Source organism: Petaurus breviceps, unplaced genomic scaffold, assembly GCF_028583685.1.
Source record: "Petaurus breviceps papuanus isolate PSGF00001 unplaced genomic scaffold, PetGlider_PUasm1.0 90895, whole genome shotgun sequence".
Taxonomy (NCBI): Eukaryota; Metazoa; Chordata; class Mammalia; order Diprotodontia; family Petauridae; genus Petaurus; species Petaurus breviceps.
In genome coordinates this window covers 3,014,786-3,041,651 of record NW_027187372.1, presented here as the reverse complement: position 1 = coordinate 3,041,651, position 26,866 = coordinate 3,014,786, and the positions used below count along the sequence as shown (strand labels likewise).

The following is a 26,866-nucleotide window of genomic DNA, read 5'->3' as shown; positions in this document are numbered from 1 at the left end:
TCAATGACAGCAGCCCTGTCAGCACTCTCTCCCCGACTCAGCTTTGTGCCCCCATGCTGGCCTCACCTGCTGCTCTGTCTTTCCCTTGTCCAGGAGGTCTTTCACCTCAAGCTCCTTGCCTTTCATGTCTTCCCGGAGGTCCTCATAGTCCCTCAGCTTCTTGTCCATCATTTGTTCCAGGGCCTCTGCCTCCTTCTTTATCTTATTAGCCTCATTCTTCAAAAAACAAAGAAAAGCCAACAGTTTAAGAAGGCAACAAAACTTCTGAAGAACACAGTTCTGAAATCCCTGTACAAATTCACATATGATAGGTCATGATCTGAGAGCCAGGACTTCTGCTGGTAGTTTTAATGGCAAAATTGAATGCTATGGAAATGCTAAACAAATCTCTGTGAGGTGTTCCAACATCAACAGCACAAACATGCAGTGTGCGTGAGAGTGCGCCAGGATATTAATGGGCAGAGTGAAGACACTTCAGTCGTACAGGCCTTGAGATATAGCTGGGAATTAGGAGAGTGCCAATATGATACACCTGGTTCTACCTCTTCTGATGTAATTGAAAGCATCTCAATTTGATTCTTTTACTAAAATTCTTAGCAGTAAGAGGGGTTGTTAATACTATTGCTTACTTTAATCAAATCTATTACATTAAAACACAGGTTTACATGAATAGTCTCCTATTCAACTGAATAGCATTTTCTATATTACATGACACTTAAAAGATAAAAACAAAAGGGCCTGACCTCAAGGAACTTGTACTTTACTGGAGAGTAGTGGTGGGATATGATATGCATGGATGAGCAAAATATATGAAAATGGACAAAAAGAAAGAGCTACACAAAGTATGTTTTGAGGAGGAAGAGAACAATTTTAGCCAGGGGTGGTGGGAAGGGGTAGGAATCATGAAGTCTACCCAGAAGTAACACTGGACCTAAGTCTTAAAAGCAGATAAAGATTATACAAATCTGTAAATTTGGGAAAGGGAAGTAGGCCAGTGTTGCCAGAGCACAGCATCTATGCCACAGAATCATAAGAAATCAGGTTGTTAAGGTAAGCAGTAGAAAGACTGTAGGGTTTCTTTGAGGCTCAGGGGTTTGTTTTCTATCTTCAAGGCAATGGAGAGCTATTAAAGGTGTTTAAGTAGGGGAGTGACTGAGTGCCAGACTTGTGCCTAAAGGAGTTTATTCTGCCTTGTGTGGAGAATGGCAGGAAGGAGAAGAGGACAGATGCAAGGAGGCCAATTAGGAAGCTATGACAGTAGTGCATTCAACAGGTAATGAAGGCCTGAACTAGGACACTGTTCATGTTAATGGAGAAAAGAGAAGGCAAAAGATGTGTTTAGAAAATCTACAAAACCTGGCAACTAATTTGATATGTGGGGTAAGAGAGAGGTAAGAGTCAAAGATAACAATGGTTATGAGCCTATATGACTTTGATGATAGAGAGCCAGATAGACAGGTAAAAATATAGCATTTACATAATTGCTTTAATTTAAGGTCTACGAAAAGGTTTATGTAATTTAAATTTTTTTTTTTTTAAAGCAATCGGGGTTAAGTAACTTGCTCAAGGTTACACGGCCAGTTATTTCTGGGTGTGGTGCTGAGTATCTGAGCCCAGATTTGATCCAGGTCATCCCGACACTGGAGCCGGTGCTCTTACTCGCTGAGCCACCTGGCCGCCCCTAAGCAATTAGGGTTAAGTAACTTGCTCAAGGTTACACAGCCAGGTGTTTCTGGGTGGGTGCTAAGTGTCTGAGCCTGGGATTCGATCTCCAGGTGTTCTCAACACTGGAGCCGGTGCTCTTACTCGCTGTGCTACCTGGCCACCCCATGTAATTTAATTCGATCCTTGGAACTATCTAGTGAAGTAGGTGTTACTATTATTATTCCTGTTTTACAGGTGAGGAAACTGAGGCTGAGAGTTTAATTGACTTGTCCAGGGTCATAATATACTACGTATTTGGCACAGAATCTGAACTCAATTCTACCTGAATCCCAGCCCAATAATATACCTCTGTGTTGCCTCACTGAAACGACAAGGATGCCTCAAAAAGATAGAGGGAAGTTTAGAGGGTGGGCAGATTTGGTGGGGAAGATAAGTTTGGTTCTAGACACGTTGTACAGACAGGACATCACGGATGGGCATACAGAACAAGCTGCTAGAGATTTAGGGGGGCAATTTGTTTGAATAAAGGATTTTGTTTTCATAAAAGCTTTTGCCATTGGATTAAATGGTTTTCTATTGTTCAGCAGTTATTATTTAAATTATTTTAAATAACACTACTACATTTAAAAATATGATTTAGATTTTAAAATTATTTCAATTCAACAAACATTCATCTGTTCAACAAACTTTGTGGCAAGGTACTGGTTAGGAATGTAAACAACTTTCTAGGAAGACAGAAACTCATCAAGTGAGGCACACTTGCAATAGCAACTGGGCTCAGGCGTTTTAAAGTGTGGTCAGCATACAGATGCAAAGGGACAAGGTGATTTCTTATCCAATCACTCTAAAGTAATCATGGCACTCGAGGGCTTTCCGTGTGTATGTAAGTATGCATATGTGCATGCAGACTCCACACCTCAAGGGCCACAGAATCCACAGGTGTCAGCTGGGCAACACTAGCATAAATCTCTACAGCCTTGTCTCCAGCTCGTTTTGCCTCTTCGTGTACTCGGGTAGCCTGCTTCTCCAGATCTCGTGAGAGGTTCTTCGCTTGCTCATATCTAAGGAACAGAAGAGAAGATTTAACTAATAATGGACATTTTAAGAGTTTCAGTAAAACAATCAACCCACAAACATTCATTAACTGCCTCTTCCTTGTTAGGTCCAGTGCAAAAGTGACAGAGGGTCCACCTCTTTGAATGAAGGTTGGAGTTTGCCTTCTACTGGGAGGAGGGCAGAGGTGGAGACACCATGTGCTGACAGATAAAAATGTATGAGGATAGGGACAGACACAGGATTTCACTGGAACAGGGAATTTTCAGGTGAGAGAGTTCCCTCTTCCAAAGTCAGCTGGCAGCTTCTCTGCCGGGAAAATGAGAGTTGCCTAGATATGGGATGGATGAGGGGGAATCAGGAAAGGCTTGTGCAAAGTACAATAGCAGAGAGGAATTTTCATGCATAAGGAACAGCAAGGAGAGTTGGTTTGCCTCCAACACAGAGTAGAGAGAGGGACTAACATGAAACCAGTCTGGAAAAATAGGGAGAGTCAGACAGCTTTCAATGCCAAATGCAGGAGCTTGTATTTTGGCTAAGGGTCCTACAGCATGCTTCTTAAACAGGGCAGTACTTTAAGAATATCAATTTGGCAGCTATGAGGAGGACGGATTGGATACAGGAAGAACAATTAGGAGACTACTGCAATAATCTAGGTGAAAGGTCAGGCTGATTTTGGTGTGTTGTGGAAAGAAAGAGATGAAGTAAAAGATGCTATGGAGGTACAATCAATGAGGATTGGATAATGATGAGATGTGGGGGATGAGTAAAAATGAAGAGTGGATGATGATGATGATGATGATGATGATGATGATGATGATGATGATGATGACTCCTAGGTTTTAAACCTGGGTAACTGAGAGGGTGGTGGTACCACTAATAGAAACAGGGAAGTGAGGAGGAAGGATGGGTTTAAGAAGAAAAGACAATAATAACTAGAATTTATTTAGTGCTTCCTCACAACAAGCTGTGAGGTTAAGTGACTTGCTCATGGTCACAAAACTACTAAGTGTATAAGGCAGGATATGAACTCAGGTCTTCCTGATTTCAAGTCCAAAGTTCTATACAATGCCACATCTATATGCCTAATAATAAAGAAAGATAACAAGTTGTATTTAAGACATGTTAAGTTTGAGAAACCTATGGAATACAGTGAAAAAGGTACATTTAAAGCACTGCTAAAAAACTAAGAAAAACAGAGCAAAAATAATAAATGAGGAAATATTTTAGCATACTTTCTCTAATCTAATTGAACTGTTAGTAAATATTAGTAGAAGTGAAGCAGATTTCAATCTCTGTGACAGCATTTCTAACCATTTTGACCATTCTCAATAAAGTGCCTACTATGTACAAGGTGCTGTGAAAGTGGTCGGGATACAAAGACAAAAGACATTAAAGGAGCTTTTGTCCTACTTGCAGGAGACAAGTCAGTGATATGTCGAATTTTATTTAATAACTATCAATACATAATTAATTTTACATTTTATCCTTATTTTTGTTTATAACCCACATACCAGTTTCTTCTTTGAATCACCAGTATCTGCAATCTATTAGTATATTTTCTCCTTGCCTCCTACCATGGCCATCTCATAGGTTTCTTTTCTTTTTTTTTATTTCCTTAACATTTCTTTTATTTTCTTATTTCTTTGACAGTTTAAAATGCTTTGAGGGCTCAAACACTTTTAAATTAGACTCACTTCCTATTAAGTTCTTCAATTTCATTTGCTGTTTGATTCTCTCCAGCCAAAGTCCTCAAGAGCAGATTATAGGCTTCAGTTGATGTATCATTGGCTGTCTTGGCTACTCGCACAATATCATCAGCCTCTTTTTTATGTCTATGACAGAAAAAGAAAAACAATTGCATAAAGCAGAAGCTGCCATAACAATGTCCCCATAAAAAATTATGCTCATCCCAGCTACACAAGACATTTCAGTCAAACTACCAAGAAGTGTCTTGGACAAAGGTGTCACAATGAGAATTTAAATAAACTTGTATTAGAACAAAAACTTAAGATTATAGTTCTGTCTTAATGCTACTCCTAGGTTGATGTTAATATCAGTCAAGCTAAGACAACCTTGCCCCCAATAGTAGTATGCTATTAAGAGAGGCTTCACAAATGAACAGCATAGATACATCTTTCTAAAATCATTGGGGACTTCAAAGATCATAAGATAGCATGACTGAAGTACTTATTAGTTACAACTATATTAATAACCTTGTTGAAAATACTGTTTATATTCCACAGTAAGATAATGACATTTCTTGCTTTCACACCAGTCAGTCGTAATTACTGAGGCTCTACACTTAAGAGAAAAATACCTCAGTACCATTAAGATTCTCTCACTGCGGGATCAACTGGGTCTCAAGGAAAATATGTTTTCTCAACAATGAAGGTCCTTAAAGGTTTCTTCTATCTTCTGGCACTATTATGGAGGATTTGGTTCACTGATGTTATCTTTCACATGATGGATGGATTCCCTCCTCATTCATGGTTTGTTTGTTTTTTTACAGAAAGCAACTCAGAATCATTTGAATAAGCACAAGTTTTCCACTGTGAATCTTTAGATATCTTCAACAATTAAGAACTAAATTATACACAGAGAAATCTACACAGCATTACACAACACACAACTGAATTTGAAGTTCTTAAGTTTAGCTATGTTTGATCAATACAAAAAGGTAGAAGGTTCTAAATGCCTGCAAACACTCTCTGCTCCAAGGCAGAGATTTAACACTGATTTTAGAAAAGAAAAAAAAGGATAATAGCAATAATAACAATAACTGTACAGTGACAAAAGAAGAAAAAATTAGGAAAGAAGTCTAACTTGCTAAAAGTTTGTTACGTGGGAAAAAATACACAAATGTGTGGGATGAACACAGGTTAAACTTTGGTAATAAGTCTAGAAATTACCGTTCAGCAAGTTTACGAGCCTCTTCTGCCAAGAGAGTCATGTTATTAGGAGCCCCAGTGGAATCTGGTTGAGTAATTGACTGAAAATGAAATAAAACAAAAATAGGACTTACTTTCACAGAAAACTGAACTGTATGAATTTAAATAAGGGAAGTATTTGTGAATGTCAATGGTAAGTATTATTTAGCAATATTTTCACCTTTACAAAGATTTATATTATTATCTAGAGATGACAAAATCATAAAGTTAAAATGAACTTCATAGACCACCCATTGTTTAGTTGTGAAGCATGAGCCCCTCCTATTTATAACACATATCCAACAAGTATTCATCCAGTCTTTGACTGAATACAGCCAGTGAAGGGAACATACAATGTTCAGAGGCAGCCTATGCCATTTTTAGACAGCAAGAATTATTAAGAAGTTCTTTTTCATACTGAATTGAAATTGCTGTCCCTTTAACTTCTATCCACTGCCAGCCAGTCTCAAGTTGTCCTCTCTAGGTTAAAAAAGTAATAAATCTAATCCTTCCTACATACCCTACCCCTTCAAATACATATTTGATGTCAGTGATTCCAGCCCCATTAAGTCTCTTCTATAAACTAAATCTCTCTAATAAGTTTTGCTGTTCATCATATGAAATGGTTTCTAGTCCCTTCAGCATCCTAATCACACTCCTCCAGACACATTTTAGCTCAATGCTCCTCTTAAAATGTGGCATACAGAAATAAATTTAATAGTTCATATTGTGATATGATTAGCATAGAATAACATGGGATTAACATCTCTCTTGGTATTAATACTATCTTTCTAATTCCCTTCTCCCACCAAGGACCCCAGACCAAACCTCACCTACCCAAGGTTCCACCAGTAACTATCCTTTTCAACACTGTTCCCAAAGGACCCCTGGGACTTGCTATCAGGGCTGCCATAAAACCCAAAGGACTAGCAGGCTTTTCTAACTGCCCAGTGGCTGAACTCAAATCCATGTGGTGTTCCCCTAATGAGCATATGAAGTCTTTGAGAGCAAAGCACATCTGAATTTGAAGACTTATATTTACAATGGTTAGCTCAGTGCTCAGCAAAGGTAAGTGCTCAATAAATACCTTTCTATCCTACTCCAACTTGAAAGCCCAAGAGAAGATAGTAATTTTATGTCATCTGTTGACTCATCCTGAACTTGCAATTAATTAAAAGACCTGGGTCCTCTTCAAATAAACTGCTACCTAGGTAGGTCTCTCCTATCCCATACTTGTACAGTGGATATTTTTTGAACCCCAGTATCATTTCTATGTTCACAGAAGAATGAAGAAATGCTAGATTTCCCAGTGGCACAGAAAGAGAAGCAAGCAAAACAAACACAAGGCTTATTTCTTGACAACTCTACGGGCCATGCTACTAAAGCTCCGTTTTCATGAAATGATAACAAGGGGAAACGATATCAAGATACAGTCGTGTAGAATAAGGAAAAGAGCAGAGGTCTGGGAGAAGATCCTGGGGGTGATTCTGAGACAGCTCACTGTGCTCTCTCGGGAAGCTTCTCTACTGCATGGGTCTCAGTTTCTGCACTTGTAAAACACGGGAATTAAGCCAGGCTACATTCTCTCCAAGTCGCACCCAAGTTCTAAAAGTCTAAAGTCATTTATTATGGAGATCTATAGATAGAACGAGGAGTAAAAATAGTTCATGACCTCCCTTCCAGTAACAAAGCACACTGCCAGTCACCACGGCGGACATCCCCCCTGCAGACCAAGCTCCAACAGTAACACTCACCACATTAGCAATGGCCATTTTTGCTTTCTCCAGTTCTCTGGAAGCAATTTCAATGAGCCTTTCTGTGCTCTCAACTCGTGTGCGGGCTTGCTCAGCTAAATTTCCTGTCTCTTCCACAGTGTTCCGGATATTCTGTAAGCGACTAATTTGGCTGGACAGGGTATTATTCACCCTCTGGAGGCGATCCATCAGGTTCTGGTCTATATCTAGAAATGGATGTGGGGAGTGGAGGTAAGGGGGATAAAGTATATAATTTAATTGAGGGTGGCAGAGATCGTTCTACTTAAAATGCAGGGTTTGTGGCTTATTCCATGATATACAACTTACTTGGCATTTCAAAGTGAATATAATCTTACTCTAATAATTTTGATCTTTAAGCCTATTCTAAGCTATAACTGCTGTCATAAACACAATCATTAACTTAAGGTGTCATCAATCAATCTCTATGGCATATTTTTCAAGATTACATAATTTTACCTTGGCAAATGACATGACTTTTTTTTTTTTTTGGCTTTTCTGAGGAGGGAAGGAAGGGCAATTGGGGTTAAGTGACTTGCCCAAGGTCACATGGCTAGTTTTTGCATTAAGTATCTGAGGCTGGATTTGACCTCAGGTCCTCCTGATTCCAGGGCCGGTGCTCTACTTACTGTGCCACCTAGCCTCCCCAATCACATAACATTTTAAAATCAAAGAGAGATTTTTCTCACTCTTCTGATCTCCAAAAACCTCTTTCTTTGTGAAATATGTGCTGTTCTTAGGGGAAAATAAAGCTTTGTCTATTCATTTTTTTTACTCTACGGTTGAACACTTCAACTGAACCCTATCTTCTCCTCCTTAATCTCTTGTCCCCTTATCCCCACTCACCCCTTGTTATGCTGCAGCTGTCAGGTACCCCACTATCCCACCTCTCTGTTCCTACTTAAATGCTATTTAACACCAATGTTATGAAGAAGTCACACAACTCTTGCTAGTGCATCCTCTACAAATTTATGCCATCTAATCTCATTGGCTCTCACCGCTACCCGGAAATCTTTATATTCTTCCGTGATTGATCATCATAGTGCAAACATGCTCCTCTTTTTCCTCTTCATCCTATACCTCTCCCCTTTTACTTGATTTGAGAAAATGAGGTCATTTATTACCATCTATTTCACTTCTCAAATCCCCACTATTATCAACCTCCATTCTCTCCTTCTCTAGTTTAGTCTCCTGTAAATTTCCCTTATTTCTGTAAAGCGACCTTCTGTCGAAACACCTAATATCCACTGCTTCAAATAAAGTCTTCCTGAAAAAGTCTTTGGTGGCCATCTATCTTCTAAGGCAGCCCGTTCTACTTAGGGACAGCTCTAATTAATAGGAAGCATTTCTTTATATCATTCCTAGATTTTCTTCTTTGCAATTTGAATGAACTTTTCCTAGTTCTGCCTTCTAAGGCTATACAGAAAAAGTATAATCCTTCTTTCCCATGAGTCTTCCCTTCCCCTCATCTCACCTCTACCACAGCTCTCAAATACCCTAGGTCAGGCCTCACAATCTCTCATTTGGAATACTACAAGAGCTGCCTAACTGGTCTCCCTACTTTCAGGCTCTCCTCCCTCAAGTCCATTCTCCACACAGCTACCAAGTTAATCTTCCCAAACTATAGGTTTGACCATGTCACGTCCCTTTTCAAAAACTTAGGGGACTTTCTACTGCTTGTAGGATAATACACAAATTCTTCAGTTTGGTATTTAAAGCCCTCCACAATATGGCTAACACCTACCTTTCTAAATATATTATTTCCTTTCCCATAATCTATGTTCCAGTTAAAGTGACCTCCTAGTTTTTTTTCCCTTGAATCCAATATACCCTCTTTATTATCTCTGTTCCTTGGCAGAGGAATTTCATGCCTGAAATGTATGCCCTTTTCACCTGTTTCTTTCAGAATTCTCTCCCCAACCTACTCCATCTTTTCTCTTTCTCTTAATCGTCCCCAAACCCCACTCCTCTCCTCTCCATCCCTTCAAATGAGAATTTTTAAGTTATATTCCCCTCAGTAAGTTCTCTGAAGGGAAGGACTGCTTCATTTTTGGCTTAGAATCTCTTAACACCTTGTACATAATAGTCATTTAATCCAGTGGGTTAAAATGAATCAACTTGGTACATATTTCTGGTGTCATAAAGATTCACAAACTGAATAAGAGTCTGTCACATAGTGCTAATATTAAAAATCTAACAGGAAATTAGGGCATCCCAACAGAACAGGACCATAAAGTAAATTGTCTAGTTGTATTCCAAGCTGACTGGTTTTTTAGAACAGCACTATGGCTCATTTTGGGCTTTCTATATTTTAAAGGTATTGAAAAAAAAAATGCTGGGTCATAGGCAAGAGCAAAGATGAACAGAGGTTTGGAAAACAAAGACCTCTGAGGATTAAAAAAAAAAAAAGCCACCAAAATTTGGTCTCGAGGAAGAAAATGCTAAGAGTGGCACAAGAGTTTAAGTGCACAAGCTTCTTACCACACCTTGAAATTGGCAAAAAGAGTTCAAGACTTTGATTGAGTTACTCTAATTAGGCCCAAGAAAAAATTTCTTGGTTATGCCACCAGACATTAGTATGGATTATCTTTAAAAAAGTGAGTTAACCATGATAGTTGGTGCAGTTCTTCAGGAAAAGTAGGTATGGAAGCAGGGTAGAGGAAGTACAGGATCCAGTATTAAGATTTTACTTCTAAGATTTAATCACTCAACTCTTCATATTTTTCATATTTCACATTTTAGGACAGCTTAAAAGTATAAAATACACGATTAGTTTCGATCTTAAAAAATAACATCATTTTAAAAAATTCTGTGATTTCCACTTAAGCCTAAGTACAAGACAGTCAGGCATGGTTCCACCCATTTGAGTACTGGGAAAACATTATCATCAGCCACTCTCTGATATAACTGCCAGAGCCAACTTAGGATACCCACTCTCTAGGGGGCTTGATATGAAGGAGATGGAATATTGCTGCTTTCAAGTACAATGCTTGCTAAAACTTCCCAGCTTCTCTTCAACCAACAAAACGATTTACATGGACAAAAGTAAACAGATAAAATTGAGTTCTCTGTACTCTAAGCAGGCCTGGAGAAGTATAGATTAAGAAAGGAATGATGACAACATACTCCCCTTCCAAGCCCCTATAGAACATGATATCTGAATCAGGCAAAGCAATTATGGTAGCAAGGTCTAGAGTAATAAGACAAGTGGGTACATCAATAGGGCAACATACTTTTAAGTCCAAGAAATACACATCTTTAAGCAGAACAGACAGCATTTGTTAAAATGCTTCTATCTCAAAGTCTTAAAACGAAATACAGGCCATATGGCAAAATGAAAAACTATAGTTAAACTAGGCCACTGACCTATTAATGTTTCTTTTTTTTTTTTTAATTTCTAAAAATGAATCTTATAATAAAACAGTTTCTGGGCACCTGAACAAAAAGCAAACAAACTGGCCAAAACCAATAATAAATTCTCTTGCCAGAAATGTTCTATCTACTCCTAAATCCCCAACAAATTCAGTCATTGGGTTCAACTAAAGCACAGAACAGCTGAGCCTTGCACTGGGCCCAACATATTTCTAAGTAATATATTTACAGGACATCAAAGTAAACTATCTTCTACCTAGATATCCTTGCTAATCCCCTGCTGTTTTGTTGCACATCTTCACCTACTGACCTACAAAGGGATTCCAAATGTTTTGCCTTTGGAGAAAAAGACAACTACTCTAAGAAAAAAGCCTGAACATTCACTCAATGATGGAAATTATTCCTTAATAATAATGATGATGACATCTTATATAGAGTGTTTCTTTACATCTTACAGAGTATTTTTATATACATCATCTCACCACAACCTTGTGAAGTAGGTAGGGTAGGGGTATTACTATCTTTGTTATTTTAAATGAAACTGAGGCTGAGCAAAGTTAATTCATTTGCCTAAAGTCATACATCCAGTTTATGGTCATCAGACTTCAAACCTAAAACTCCCCTGTTTGTCACTACACTCTACAGATGAGATGCACCTTTGAATGCTACAGAAAAATTCTATCTCTTCTGCTTTTCCTTTAAAGATCTGAAAAAAAGTGAAACAGGAACACCAAATCCTCCACCTCTACACTAATCTATGAAGACCTAACTTAAAATCCTTTTCCCCCTCTCAGGTGGATCAAAAGAAATGCTTTTGGTAGCTTTTCAATAAGACTTACCTGACTTTTGAAAATTTTTTAAATTAATTTCTATAAAACTAATCCAACATTTCCACTGAGAGCCATTAAAAACTAATAGCGACAAAACAGAAATAGTTTCCAATAAGAAAAAATTCCTGAATAAACTTCCTAAATAATTACAATTAACTAAAAGTCAAATGGGCTCTCACAGTAAGTGTTAGAGAAGAGTTGGGTGCTTTTCCCATCTCACTTCTTAGAGATGTAAAAGGGATTCTTGGTCAGGTGCAAACTGGCCTAAATTGCTTCTGAGGTCCCTGCTAATTGCTAAATTCCATGACTTGAACACTTTTGCTGAGTGTTAAGGTGGTGACTAAATCCATGTCACATTGGGCACTGTAGGATACCAGCAGTTATGCATGTTGAGACTTGTACTACTTAACTAGTAACTTTTCCTCAGTTTCCTAACTATATTACCTCCTTGTGTATCTTCCATCTCTCTGAAAATATAATAACTTCCATTTCTAGGAATGCCCCCAATTGCATGCTCACAATCCTAAAAATTCTTACCAAATCCCCTCTTCACTCTGATCTGAATATCTGCAGTTATCTAGTGGAGCTATTGCAATCACCACGACCTGACTAACAGATAATCACACTCTAGATACTGAATGGAACTTCGGTGTGAAATTCTTTGTTACCAACCAGAAGCACAAAGTAGATGTTTAATAAATGCTTGTTGATTAATAAAGCAAATTCAAAATACTAATTTATACCAATTTCGCAAATTCGAATTTATCAAGTGCACAAAGAATGATGAATATTTATGATAGAAATAGATATTACTGTTACTGCTATCCTGACAGGAAATTTATTCTGATTTATTCCAAAGCTATACCAATTGCTCATGTTATACTCATGAGTATATAGCTATATAATAGATAATAGGTCACAGGCAGAATTATAAAATGGCCTATTTACAAATGGCTATGCTTTAGCGGAAAATGACAGATGAGGCAAGAAAAGTTAAAAAAAAAGCTTAAAAAACCAAAAACAGTTAATTTAAAAATAGTCGCTTCCATCACACATGGTAGCACACCCCTGTAAATCCTTACAACTGGGGAGGTTAGGAGTCATGGATCATTTCAGCATAAGAACTCTGAACTGCAATAGGGATAAATCAATGGCGTGAGTGACCACATTAAATCTAGCACCAATATGAGATGCTTTTGGGAGTAGGGAACCAGCAGGCTGCCAATAGAAAGGTGAACCAATCCAGGTCGGAAATTTAGCTTCTGATATTCCAGAGGCCAAAGGAGCTAAGATTAAAACCAAGAATAACCTACCCAGCAAAACTGAATATAATACTTCAAGAGTAAATATGGTCATTCAACGAAATAGAGGACTTTCAAGCATTCTTGATGAAAAAACCAGAGCTGAACAAAAAATATGACTTTCGAATACAAGAAGCAAGAGAAGCATGAAAAAGGTAAAAAGGAAAGAAAAATCATAAGGAACTTATTAAAGTTGAACTATTTACATTCCTACATGGAAAGACAATATTTGTAACTCATGAGACTTTTCTCAGTATGAAGATAGTTGAAGGAAATATATATGTATATGTATGTATACATACATACATATAGGAGTGTGTATGTGTATATAAATATATGTATGTGTACATATGAACATGTATACATAGACAGAGGGCACAGGGTGAGTTGAATGTGAAGGGATGATATCAAAAAATAAAATTAAGAGATGAGAGAAGAATATAGTGGGAAAAGGAGAAAGGGAGAGATAGAATAGGATGGATTATCTCAAATAAAGGAGGCAGGAAAAGGCTGTTACAATGGAGGGGAAGAGCAGAAAGGTGAAAGGGAATAAGTCAACCTTATTCACACTGTATTTGGCTTAAATAAGGAGAAAATAACATACACACTCAACTGGGTATCTTACCCCCTAGGAAAGTAGGGGGGAAGGGGATAAGATGGGGAATGACAGAAAGGGGGGCAAATTGGGGGAGAAGGTAGTTAGAAGCAAATACTTTTAAAAAGAGACTGGGTCAAAGGAGAAAACAGAATAAATGGGGAACGGCATAGGATGGAGAGAAATAGAGTTAGTCTTTCACAATATGATTATGGAAATGTTTTGCATTACTACCACGTATAACCTATTTTGAATTGCTTGTCTTGTCAGTGGGGGTGGGTGAGGAGGGGAGAAAGGAGAGAATCTGGAACTCAAAAGTTTTAAAAACAAATGTTAAAAAAATTGGTTTTTTACATGCAACTGGGAAATAAGATATATAGGCAATGGGGTATACAAATCCATCTTCCCCTACAAGAAAGTAAGGGGGGAGAATTAGGAGGGATATAAGAGAGTGCAGATTGGGGGAAGGGATATTAAGTATGTTGCCATCTTGGGGTGAGGGGCAGAGAGATGGCAAGAAAATCTGTAACTCAAAATCTTTGGGAAATGAATGTTGAAAACTAAAAATAAATTTCAAAAAAAAAAAAAAGCTTCTGTGTTGATTAGTAGTGGGACTGGACCTATGAGAGTCTGCTGTATTAGTAGCCTGAGAAAATAGGGAAACCCAGTCTCAAAAAATAAATTAAAATAGCTGATTAATTAATGAAACTATCTTATCATGCTGCCTTACATTTTCACCTTTTAATTTGGCTTTAATTTCAAATTAAATGCCTTTAACTCTTCAGATTTATCCTTCTAGAGACTCTAGACAATGTCAAAATGGACTAGTGTCTACATTAGAATGTAAGCTAATGAAAAACAAAGACTGACTCAATTTTTATTTGTTTCCTCAGTGCAAGCACAGAGATAAAAAACAAAAAGGAAAAGGACCCATCTGTACAAAAATATTTATAGCAACTCTTTTTGTGGTAGCAAAGAATTTGAGATCAAGGGGATATGCATCAACTGGGGAATGGCTAAACAAGTTGTGGTGTATGACTGTGATGGAGTATGATTGTATTATAAGAAATGATAAGCAGTATGCTCTAAGAAAAACCTGGAAAGGCTTACATGAACCAATGCAAAGTAAAATGAGTACAACCAGGAGAACACCGGACACAGTAATAGTATTGTACAACGTTAACTGTGAATGGCTTAGCTATTCTTGGAAATACAATGATCCAAGACAATTTCAAAGGACCTATGATGAAAAATACTACGCAGCTCCTGAGAAAAACTGATAGTATATGAATGCAGAGCAAAACATACCTTTTGATTTTACAGTCTGCATTGTCTTTCACAACATGAATACTATCTATGGAAATGTTTCCTATGACTGCACATGTTTTATATAAAAAATTGTTTGCCTTTTCAATGAGGCGAGAGGGGAAATAGGAAATTTGCAACTTAAAATTTTTTAAAATGAATGTAAAAAACTGTTTTTACACATAACGGGAAAAAATATTTTTTGAAATCTTAAAAAAAAAATGGGACACCTAGGTGATGCAGTGAAGAGAGCACAGGCCCTAGAGTCAGGAGGACTTCAGTTCAAATCCGGCCTCAGACACTTGACACACTTACTAGATGTGTGACCTTGGGCAAGTCACTTGCCTTGCCTTCCCCCCTCCAAAAAAAAGAACTTTATAAAACACTGATGAAAATCCATGATAAAACATATTAGCCCTGGGTAATAACTATATTGTCCAGGCCAATGGAAGCCACTAGTACACCTACCTTTGATGTCCTGAGCCTCCCGCAGAAGGTCCATAACCTCTCTCTCTGCTGCCTTCAGTCTGTCCTCAAAGGCTTGATCTGTGACTGCTTCATCACCAGTTCCAAGGTTTGCTATAAGGTTCTCTAATTCCTGGAGCTTCACTCGATGCTCCGCAACCTCAACAAAGTGAAGGAAAAAATGAAGGCACAAATGAAATGCCTTCCCAGGCACCCTCCCAGAAGTATTCCAGAAGAGACAGGATTCTAGCTAGTGCAAACTGCCTCCTTAGTAGTTGGTATAATGAATAAAAACACAGACCAAAACTACATCTAAACTATATGCCTATTGGCTTACCTATCTGCCTTTAGCAGGTAGCAGTATGCCAAGAGAATTTAGATATTTTTCTTACCTTAAATGGCAAAAGTCCTAAGAAGGCATTGCTAAAGACTTACTTTATCTTTCACTAGTCTGTAGCATGCAGGACACTCCTGGCAGCCAGGCCAAGACCGATTATAGAAATAGTTTTCTTCGCACTGGTCACAGCGATTTCCCACAAAACCTTCCTTGCATTCACAACGACCATCATCTTTGCACTGGAGTGAAAGTGACCCCTCAGGGTGACAGTCACATGCTGCAGAGTAAAAGGAGAAAGTCTCAATCAAAACAGAACTAAGGAAGGAAGAAGAGGTGTTCTTTCTGAACTGTACAATGCTTGTCAGGAAACTGACTGCACCATTATTACTGTCACTGCCTGCAAGAGAGACCTATTTACTAGATTTCAAACATGTCTGCCTCGCAGGCAACAGAAACTTTTAGAGCAAAAACAAGGCTTAAGTGAAATGTGCTCCCTGTAAGGTACATTAAATCATATCTTGGAATGATGAAAATCATTCCATTAAATGCCCTGGCAGCTTCTACCTTGAGCAGAGTCACCTCCATTCTCACAATGCCTCTGTTTTCAATGTTTCCTCACTAAGAGGCCAGAAAACCCAAATGAAGATGGAGTTACAGTATGATTTTATGGTATGTTTACTAATACTATTCCTTGGTTTAGGTCAATGACATGTAACACTCCAGAGAATAAACATAAGATTTCAGAAAGCAGAAAGCCTAAGCAACATGGGACTTGATTCCAAGGAACTGCTCATATCAAAGGAAAAAAAAAGATTTTCATAATTACATATGCTCCCGAAAAGCACCACATATGAGAAACAACTGCAATAAACATATCAACAAAAAAGGTCCTATGAATAGCTTATCTTTTTTTTTTTTTTTTTGCTTTTTGGAGGGGGGAAGGCAGGGCAATTGGGGTTAAGTGACTTGCCCAAGGTCACATGGTTTTAGTAAGTGTTAAGTATCTAAGGCTGGATTTGAACTCGGGTCCTTCTGAATCCAGGGCCAGCTCTATTCATTGTGCCATCTAGCCACCCCCTGAATAGCCTATCTAAAGAGAAGCAATCGATGAAAAGTTAAATTTATTGGATAAAAAGTAAAAATTACCATTTACAAATAATGTAGTATGGTAAATAGAAGAAACAGATAAAATCATTAAAAAGTGAATCTTTTAAACTCTCTAGACTTCTAAGACTAGGATATATAATCATCCACCTAGGGATGACTTAGGTATATTCTTATGTTTGTAAGGCAATAAGTTATAGAGGCTGAGACCCCTCCTAGCCCTAAGATTAGAAGCAAAGAAAGTGACAAGAGGCTGAAGTGCTGTGCAACAATCCCTTACGTTTGCAGCCTTCAGGTCCAAACCCAAAGTGGTTGGGCTCACACTGTTCACAGCGTTGACCAGTGATGCCTGGTTGACATTCACATTGGCCAGTGCGTATGTCACACTGGCCATTGGTAGAACCAAGAGCATGACAATTACACCTGAAAATGAAATATAAAATAATTTTGTTTTAAATAAAAGAAACAGATTTTGAACAAATAATTTTCTAACTATACACAAGAAATGTACTTTTCTATTAGGAGAGGACAAATATTGCTCACCAGGAGTTAAGTTTTCTCAAAAAGTGTGACTCAAGTTTTAATGAACCCTATCCAGAATTTGTTTTTTACCCTAAAAACAAATGTTGACCTTTGCCCTGTCAAAACCACATGTGGATTCTTGTTTTTCTTTCATAATTTTTCATAATTAGGTATAGATCTCTGAAAAAAAGGAAGATAATACTGCCAACATGGTACCTTGTACGGAGTGGAAGCTAAACAGACACTTCTGGTTCCAAATAAATATAATATCTGTTCATTCACTTACAAACCATCACATCTAAAACAGTTAAAAATGTTGTAACAAAGGGATGATAATAACAGCATCTGTAATGTGTTTTTACTTTTCTTACTTCATTTGATTCTCACAACACGTGAGGTAAGAGCTTTTCTTTATCCCCATTTTACAGATGAGGAATGGAGACTGAGAGGGTAAGTGATATGCCCACAATCCTCTAGCCAGTAAGTGTTCTAAGGCAGCATCTAAACTCAGGTCCTTCTAAATCCAAACCCAGTACCTTAGCCACTGCACTCCCGGTGTGCTAACAAGTGGCTTAGCATTACCTCTCACATCCGCGTCCACTCTGTAGATTATAGAATCCAGGATCACAGGCGCTGCAATCCCTCTCGGTAACATGAGGGAGGCACTCACACTGCCCAGTTACTTGATTACAAGTAGTCTGTTGATTCACAGTGCCATAAGGATTACAACTACAAGCTAAGAGATAGGAAAAAATGGCAGATTAAGTAGGGAAAGTGCTGATAAGACAGATTTGCATATAATCTCTTTTATGTGAATATTAAACTCCATACTCTGGTCATCTCCAAATGACCATTCTTCCTCCTGATCTTTTCCTGCTATATGACTTACTGCTGTGCATATATCTGCCACCCCCAAACCCTAAACGCATCATGATTTCCAGTGGGAACTGTAATCAAATCAATATTGCCATTGCTCATAGAATGTGTGTCAATTAAGTTCCCCAAAGCTCCATTCATCATCCCTCTGGCATGTCAAATGAAAACACTCTTTAATCTCCTCTCTTGGCCACCTCTCACTACCCTTTATATGTTACCTCCTCTTCTTAAGAATGTTAACTCCTGGGGGGAGGGGGGGGGGCAGCTAGGTGGTGCAGTGAATAGAGCACCGGCCCTGGAGTCAGGAGGACCTGAGTTCAAATCTGACCTCAGACACTTAACACAAAAACTAGCCGTGTGACCTTGGGCAAGTCACTTAACCTCAACTGCCCTCCAAAAAGAAAAAAAAAGGTTAACTTCCAGGGGAGGCTAGGTGGCACAGTGAGTAAAGTACCAGTCCTGGAGTCAGGAGGACCTGAGTTCGGATCCAGCCTCAGACACTTAGAACAAAAAAACCAGCCATGTAACCCTAGGCAAGTTACTGAACCCCAATTGTCTCCCAAAAGGCAAAAAAAAAAAAAGAATGTTAACTCCCTGAAGGTAAGGAGAGCTGTATTGCTTTTAAATTTGTATTTTTCATTTGTATAAATTGTATTATATAAATTACAAATTGCACAAAATATTGCATTTTGTATTTGTGTAAATTTTTTTCCTTCCCTTCCTCCTTCCTTTGACAAATTCATCTTAGAGATGACCAACCCAGTCTGTAGACAAAGAAATCACAATACTCAAGATGACCAGGGGTGGGGTGGGGGTGGGAGAAGAGAACAAGCATTTACATAGCTCTTCCTATGTGTCAGGTACTATGCTAACTGTTTTACAATTATGGTCTCATTTGATCTCACAACAATCCTGGGAGGTACGTACTGTTATCATCTCTATTCTAGAGTTGGGGAAACCAAGGCAGACAGTGGTTAAGTGATTTGCCCAAGGTCACATAGCTAATAAGTATGTGAGGCTGGATTTGAACTCAAGTCCTCCTGACTGTGGGCTCAGCACTGCATCACCTAGCTTCAGAAAATGAATCCCTCAATACAAAATGTATAATGATGATCTATGTTCTTTCTTCATAAGGTCATCAAGTTCTAAGCTAAAAACTTACCTTTGCACTTGTCTACTGGATTGGGGGCCAGGGGATTCCCAAAAAAACCATCTTTGCAGCGGTCACAATAAAATCCAGCAGTATTATAGATGCACTTCAAGCATTCTCCAGTTAAGCGGTTGCAATTTCCAACTGCATTGGGATCAATGTTGTCACTGCACTGACAAGGTCGGCAAAGTCTTGTGGGGCCATTTTCACCAAGGGGGTCTCCAAAATAGCCATCATCACAAAGTTCACATCTTTTACCTGCAAAGCAGAGAAATCAATGTTGTAGGTTTAAAATAAAGGCAAAAAAACAAGCTGTCATTTTATAATCCTCAAGTCTCACTTGCCAGATAGCTAAAAGGAGCTCACTGAATTCTGTCTATTATGCTACCAATGATGAAAGGATTAACAGCAAATAGCCAGAGAGCAGTTTGACTTCTTTAGCAGAAAACACTTCTGAGAAGAAAGTGCATCATCCTAAGCTATTTTTACAAAACAACAGCATTTTTAAAAGGACCCTGAAGATCATCTAGATAAGTAGTTTGTAAAGTGGAGTACACGGTATTCTATGATGTGGTAAAATAATAGAAAATGCATTTAAATTTTTAATTAAAAAAAGAAAGCAACTAAGCTTTCATTGAGTATTTTTATCAAATATTCATATGGCGAATAGAGCTAGCACCTTCATTTCACTTGTCAGTTACATAACATTACTTTGAACAAATTGCAATATATTATAGCTTAGGTGTGCCCAGCTAAGTACATTTATACACTTTATTGTCTAGTTTTAACTAAACTAATCCTCTAAGGTTCTTATGAAGGAACCATGGACTGCAAACAATATTGAAGATGTGCACCCAAGTTAACAAGAAAGTAGCAGAAATGATAATACAAGTTCTGTCTAGCCATTTTTACAAGGTAAAAATATCAACAGTTTAATGGGATTTGATAAGAATTCAGCTCCTAAATGTGAAATAAGAATTATATCAGCTAGAAATAATGATGAATCTCATCCCAAGTATATACTATGCCCTCAGATATTAGTTAATAAACAGTATGAAACCATCACGATCAGCAAGATTTTAAAATTAAGTTTTTGTTGCCAAAAAGACTGGCGTCATCTACAAAATTCTCCTATCTTTGAACTTAAACTTGAAATCAGAATTTCCTAGCCTGTTTCACCGTCTTCCAAGAAGTCTCATTGGTTTTTGAATTCGTTTACCAAAAAATGCAATACCTTCCATGTAGTTTGCAAGATCCACAGAGAAGATGCAATTTGATTAGTGGAAATTAAACAAAAAACTTCCACCTAATTGGTAGATGGGACAGAAAAATAAGTATCCTGACTGAGTAAAGACAATTACTGATACACTTCTTATTTCTGAATTTATGTATCTTTAAGATATCTTCTTTAGTTATGACAGCCACTCAAACCAAGTATCAAAATAAAACTGAACACAAAACTAGACTTCTGGCTAGCTATATCTATCACAAGATGTAAAACTAAAAATTTCAAAATTAATGAAGTATAATTTGATCATGTTGGTCTCACTAAAAATATTAATATTCTGAGAGGAAATGGTTTTCCTACCATTAATAAAATAAAAATTATTTTAAAATTATTCTTTTTTTCATCCTTTTTAATTTTTAAGTTATGTTTTAGAAGATCCCCAATTTTGAGGCAGCTAGGTGGTGCAGTGAGTAAAGTGCTGGCCCCAGAGTCAGGAGGACCAGAGTTCGGTTCTGGCCTCAAACCCTTAACACCCACACAAAAATACTAGCCGTGTAACCTTGGGCAAGTTACTTAACCCCAACTGCCCTCCAAAAGGCAAAAAAAAAAAAGATCCCCAATTTATTATTTGTAAATAAATATACACATATGGGAATGCACGGTTAAATTTTTCTTTTACTGATGGGGTCTATATTAAAAAAAACTTTCAAGAATACTGATTTACATGAGGAGTCAGCAAATGACCACATATGGCTTGCTGCCTGTTTTTTATATGACCCTGTAAGCTAAGAACAATTTTTACATTTTTAATGAAAAAAAAAACACAAAAGAATTGTATTTCATGACATAAAAATTATATGAAAGTAAAATTTCAATGTTTGTAAGTATAGTTTTATTGGCACACAACCACATTTGTTTGTACTACAATATATATGGTATAGTGTCTTCACATTGCTCCTCAGTGCCCTACAAATTGCAGTCCCTTAATTATAACTCAACAATGTTTGAGCACTTTTATATCACTCTATAGTGACATTTTGTTTTTTGATTATCAGTCCATAACCAATTACATCAAAACAAGAAGTGAAAGGTAGACTTCAAATGTTGAATGTTTAAGGCAGAGTATGTGTATGGATTACTTTGTTTTCAAATAGGTGGGAAAGCATTATTTACTATGCAATGACACTATAGCTATGTTAAAAAAAATACAATATTCATTATGAGACTAAGCACTCATTCTAATATTCCCAACTCAAGGGAAGCAAGCCAGAAAACTAGAAAATTTAAAATGGAATATCTCATCACAGCAGAATTTCTTGATAAAAAAAAATTGAAAATAAGGCTACAACCAAAGTAAGTTTCCAAATTTTTATGTTGATCAAGCAAGGAAAGCTGTTTACTGATGATGAATTAATTAAATCATGTTTAATTGTAGCAAAGAAATTTATCTAGAAAAAAAACTTAAGACTATTAACCTTTTGGCTTAATTAAAACTAGGTTTGTAGACTGATAATCAGTTTTTGACAATATCTATGTTAAAAGACATTTCCAAAGATAATAGAATTTCCAAAGAAATAGGTAAAATTTTATTACAGATCAGCATTAACAGGTGAACATTTCTGATTGATTTTGATGATAGGGAACACTAACTTTGAACCCCAGTTAAGCAAAATGTTACCCACACACACACAAAAAAGAGTTCCATTCTTCTCATTAGCAGAGATCTCTTATTACAAATTTTTAAAGTACAACTATTATTATATTTTGAATTTTGACAATAAAATATTTATGGATATTTGTTTCCCAACTATTTACTAATACCCTCTAATTTGCCTGTTAGCCCAGAAAGCTTAAAATACTTATTATCTGGACCTTTACAGAAAAAGTTTGCCAACCTTTGACCTAGACTCATTTTCCAAAAGAGGACAACAATGTGGAGGGAGGTGATATAATTTACCCAAGGCGAGTCATAGAGTGAAAAATACAGCCAACAGTTTGCAAGGGTCCTGGCTTTCCAGGCCAGTGGTCTCTCCACTACCACATCCTGTTCATTTTCATCACCCTCATCAGGCTCAGGCTGGGTTTATGGTTGGTTCTCTTTGTAGCCTTTAGGGCAGAGATAAAACTGTAGTCTCCAAAATGGTACTGGTAAAAATAAGGGATATCCTTACTCTGGTGGGGAAGAAGTTAAAATATCTTTACATTCTCCTTAGAATAACCCATTCTTAGGCTCTTACGCTCCTGGCAAAACATGTATTTTCATCTAAAATACCAGATTATGGCTTCTAACCAAAACAATGAAAATCAAATAAGGAAGAATTTAGAATAAGTGAGATATCTGTAAGCCAGAGAGGACTTAAGTGTATTTTTAAGCCTATACAGATTTTCTATGTATTGCCTATACCAAAACACCCTAGAGTAGGAAATATAAATACAACTGAATCCAACTTTATTTCCTTTTATTAAATTAAGGAAATTTGTTAATTTCCTTAATTAACATTAAGAATGTTAATGTTCTCTCAAAGTCTTCTCATGAAGAACTGAACCTTTTACCCATTCTTCCACATAGTCACAGCTTTATCCCCTACATTTTTCTGGCGCTACCTTCAGAGGTTCTGTGCTGCCACTGTTCAGAATGGCCTTTCCTCCCTCTGGAGCACGCAAGGATCCCTAATGTCTTTCTTTCAGGCTAAAGGAATGAGGGTGAGGAGGGAGTTGATCCTGCTGATAACCAAAGCAATTCCATTCTAATGTATGTGCTTGCCTGCTATAGCTTCTCCCAAAGCTTACTAGTTCTTATTATTCCAAAAATATAATCACTTAAATAATGCCCAATTGTTTAATCACATAAATGTTAGAATAAAGCTAAGCTACAGAACGAATAAAATGGTAACACAATATTGTAGGCTATACTAAAGAATCAAAAAGTAATGCTTCTGCCCAAAGAAAGCTCATGTAACATCTAGCTACATACATTATATTCCTAATATATTATTTTCTTAGCTAGATGTTACATCAGCTTTCTTTGGACAGAAGCATTATGCATTTAGAACAAAGTGGAAATCAGGAATTTAGAATTTTTTATACAAGTTCCATTTTTTGACATTTTCTATAAATGTACTTTAAGATCATCAAATGATTTCTGTGATAGCTAAGACTCAACTGACAGGTAATCAAATAATTCTGTATTTGTATTCCTGTTCTTTTCACTGATTTTCCATCTATTTCCATCTAAACAAGACTGTCAAACACACACACAAAAAAAATCTTAGAAGAAGCCAAAAGTCTAGAGCAGGGATGGGGAACCTCCAGTCTCAAGGCCACATGTGGCCCTTTAGGTCCTTAAGTGTGACCCTCTGACTGAACTCAAAATTCACAGAACAAATCCCCTAAATAAAAGGATCTGTAAGACTTGGACTCAGTCAAAGGGCCACACCCAAGGACCTAGACCACATATGGTCTCAAGGCTGCAGGTTCCCCACCCCTGGTCTAGAGTCTAAGAACACTGCTAGAGAATTTCAGCAGAGACTAAAATCATCAGAGACTAAAAGTCCCACTACTCATTCTAACAATTAGAAGCCTTACATAAAGAAGGTCTTATTTTATGTTAAAGTCTAAAGATTAGGAGTAGCTAGGTGTGGCACAGTAGACAGAGTACCAGCCCAGAAGTCAGGAGTATCTGAGTTCAAATCCAGCCTCATATACTTGACAAGAGCTGTGTGACCCTGGGCAAGTCACTTAACCCCAATTACCTCACACATACAAATCTAAAAATTATAGAAATATCAGAGATTATGGCCTTTCCCACCTTGATATATACCTAACACAAAGATAATGCAATGAGTCCTAAAGTACTGTGAAAGTATATAATTCTGGAGAAAGTGCCAAGCATTTTCAAAACTACCACCAAACATGGAACCCTCAGTATAACCATGGAAACAATGATCAAGCCTTGCCCTCCTCATCTGATTTGGCATTTACCTAACAGGTCTAAATAGTGCTACAATATGCTTATACAACTAAAATATTTAAAACAGAACAATTAAAATATTTAAAACAAAAAAACTTCCAAATAAATTCATCAACATCACTGCAAAGGAACAATCTCAGTGAAGGCAGTTGGAAATGTAGAATTACCAGTGGTGCCAGTAGGACAATTGGTGCATACCACCTCCTTTGTCTTGGGTACAACAGCACAACTTGAGCCTCCTGGGCATGGACAAGGTTGACAATCAGCGGAAGTACCAGCTGTAGAATCTCCATAGTAGCCATCAACACACTTTTCACAATGTGGACCAGCTGTATTATCTCTGCAGTTACAAATACCTATTGAAGGCAAGAAATGAATAAATACATACAATAGTAAATAAAACTTCCCACTCTTTCTTCTCCCTTAAAAAACAACAGAAAGTTCACAGATTGTAGCTGCACCAGATCACACTCTTACCTGTCTCAGGGTCACAGGTCTCACTATGTCCATTGCAAGTACAAAGTACACAAGGACTGTAAGGTCCAAGACTAGGCGTTTCTCTTTTGTATCCTGAGACACACAGTTGACAAAACTGCCCTCCATATCCCACAGGACAGGTACAGGACTCTACCCAAACTGCAGGGACCCCGGGTCCACGCTGGGCACTTGCCAAAGTGACATCATCCAAATAACCAGCACCTATGTACAGATGCAGGAGAATAACACAATCAATAAATATTTATTAGAAGACATTAAGATAGAGACCTAACTTTTACTCTAACAGATAATTCAGTCAGTTTTGTCTTCCCCAAAATGGCAGAAAGCAAACAAGCAAAGGAAATGTCAGGAATGAAAAATTAATCATTACCTTATCTCTTCAGGGATTTTAGTTAGTACACATCATTCACTCTACTCACATGACAGCCCAAGAAAAGGCCACACAGAACACTATTACTTGACCTCTATGGAAAATGCCAGTGTACCACACAAAAAATACTTGTGCTAATGGGATACAATTTTCAAATGACTTCCTGAACCTAAAAGAAATGAGGGACTGTATATTGAATACCACTCTACTTAGATCATCATATGCTTAAAATAACTATCAGACTGGCAATTAGAAATTTTTTTCTTCTGGTTTTAGTCTACCAACAACTTTGCTACATAACCATAAAACATTATTTCCCATTCCATCTGTGAAACAAAGTATATTATGTAAACAAAGTTGAAAAGAAGCAGTATTTTGAGAGGCACATGACAGAGACAATGTGGGAAGCCATGAATTTGGAGAAAATTGTACTAATCAGGATATCCACTAGGATGGATCTTTCTCTGTCTCCAACTTTGCTAGTTGCTCTGCCATGAACATCTGACCCTTCTCATCACTTCTGATAGTCTCTCCTCCCTTGGCTTCTGAGAAAACCTCCTCTGTAAGATTACAGTGATAGTAAGGAACAGTACATAACAAATGAGGTATAAAGTACTGCATGAAATCTGAGTGTTGCACCTGCACAAACCCAATATCCCAGGCTACTAGTAATTGCCACTGTCAGTGAGCCCTCCAAAATCATAAAGCCTGGGTCTCACAGCATGGAAGGTGGGTGAATGCCCTGATTTTCAGAAGAGGGAAAAACAGATTCTTCATACTATAAGTCTGTGAGTTTTGACTTTTATTTCTAGCAAAATTCTAGGAACTTATGATTAAAAGGATGGTTTGTGAATATCAAGGGGGAAAAGTAGCAATCACTAAGCCAGTACAGATTCAGTTAGAGCAGTTCATGCCAAAATAATTTAACAGTGTTGAATTTCACAAAGTTATCAACAAAGATGAGTTGGGAATAATTAATCTGGCAGTTAATCATGAATGCCTTATGACAAATCAATCAACAAGTACTTGTCAAAGCATCTACTGTACGCCAGACACAATGGATACAAGTAAAAATAATTAAACAATTCCTATCCACAAGGAGCTATCATTCTAATGGAGAAGACAAGTACATGCATAAAGTAAATAAGTAGAAACAAGTACAATGTAGTTAAATACCAGGTAATTTGGGAAGGAAGGCACATACAGGAGAGAAATCAGAAAAAGTTTCATACAGATGTTAAACTGAGCTGTGTCTTAAAGGAAGAGAGGGATTCTTATGTGTCAGAGGGAAGAAGGAAGTGAAATCCAGGCAAATGCAAGGTCTCAAACTATTATTTAAATATTTTACTGTGATCTAACTTGTTATATATTTGTGTCTTGTCTTGTTAAATAAATAAAAATTTCCTTGAGGATAGGGTTTGTACCCCATATGTGCAACTTTCAAAGTGGCCATACCACAATGCCCAGCACATAGTAGGTACACAATAAATACTGATGTAATTAACTTAAGCGTTTGAGAGCTA

At 37.4% G+C, this 26,866-nt stretch overlaps 1 protein-coding gene across 1 annotated transcript in view; it reads right to left on the bottom strand.

Annotated features, from left to right (window-relative positions):
- Positions 1 to 26,866, bottom strand: part of LAMC1 (laminin subunit gamma 1) — a 144,889-nt gene that overhangs the window by 10,518 nt on the left and 107,505 nt on the right. The window contains exons 12-23 of the mRNA XM_069074394.1: positions 24,953 to 25,174; positions 24,643 to 24,831; positions 19,290 to 19,535; positions 17,834 to 17,987; positions 17,010 to 17,152; positions 15,724 to 15,902; positions 15,292 to 15,448; positions 7,403 to 7,608; positions 5,631 to 5,710; positions 4,416 to 4,553; positions 2,582 to 2,726; positions 67 to 216 (exon numbers count right to left, since the gene is read on the bottom strand). Of these exons, the coding sequence (XP_068930495.1) occupies positions 67 to 216; positions 2,582 to 2,726; positions 4,416 to 4,553; positions 5,631 to 5,710; positions 7,403 to 7,608; positions 15,292 to 15,448; positions 15,724 to 15,902; positions 17,010 to 17,152; positions 17,834 to 17,987; positions 19,290 to 19,535; positions 24,643 to 24,831; positions 24,953 to 25,174 (2,009 nt within the window). The remainder of the gene's footprint in view (positions 1 to 66; positions 217 to 2,581; positions 2,727 to 4,415; positions 4,554 to 5,630; positions 5,711 to 7,402; positions 7,609 to 15,291; positions 15,449 to 15,723; positions 15,903 to 17,009; positions 17,153 to 17,833; positions 17,988 to 19,289; positions 19,536 to 24,642; positions 24,832 to 24,952; positions 25,175 to 26,866) is intronic.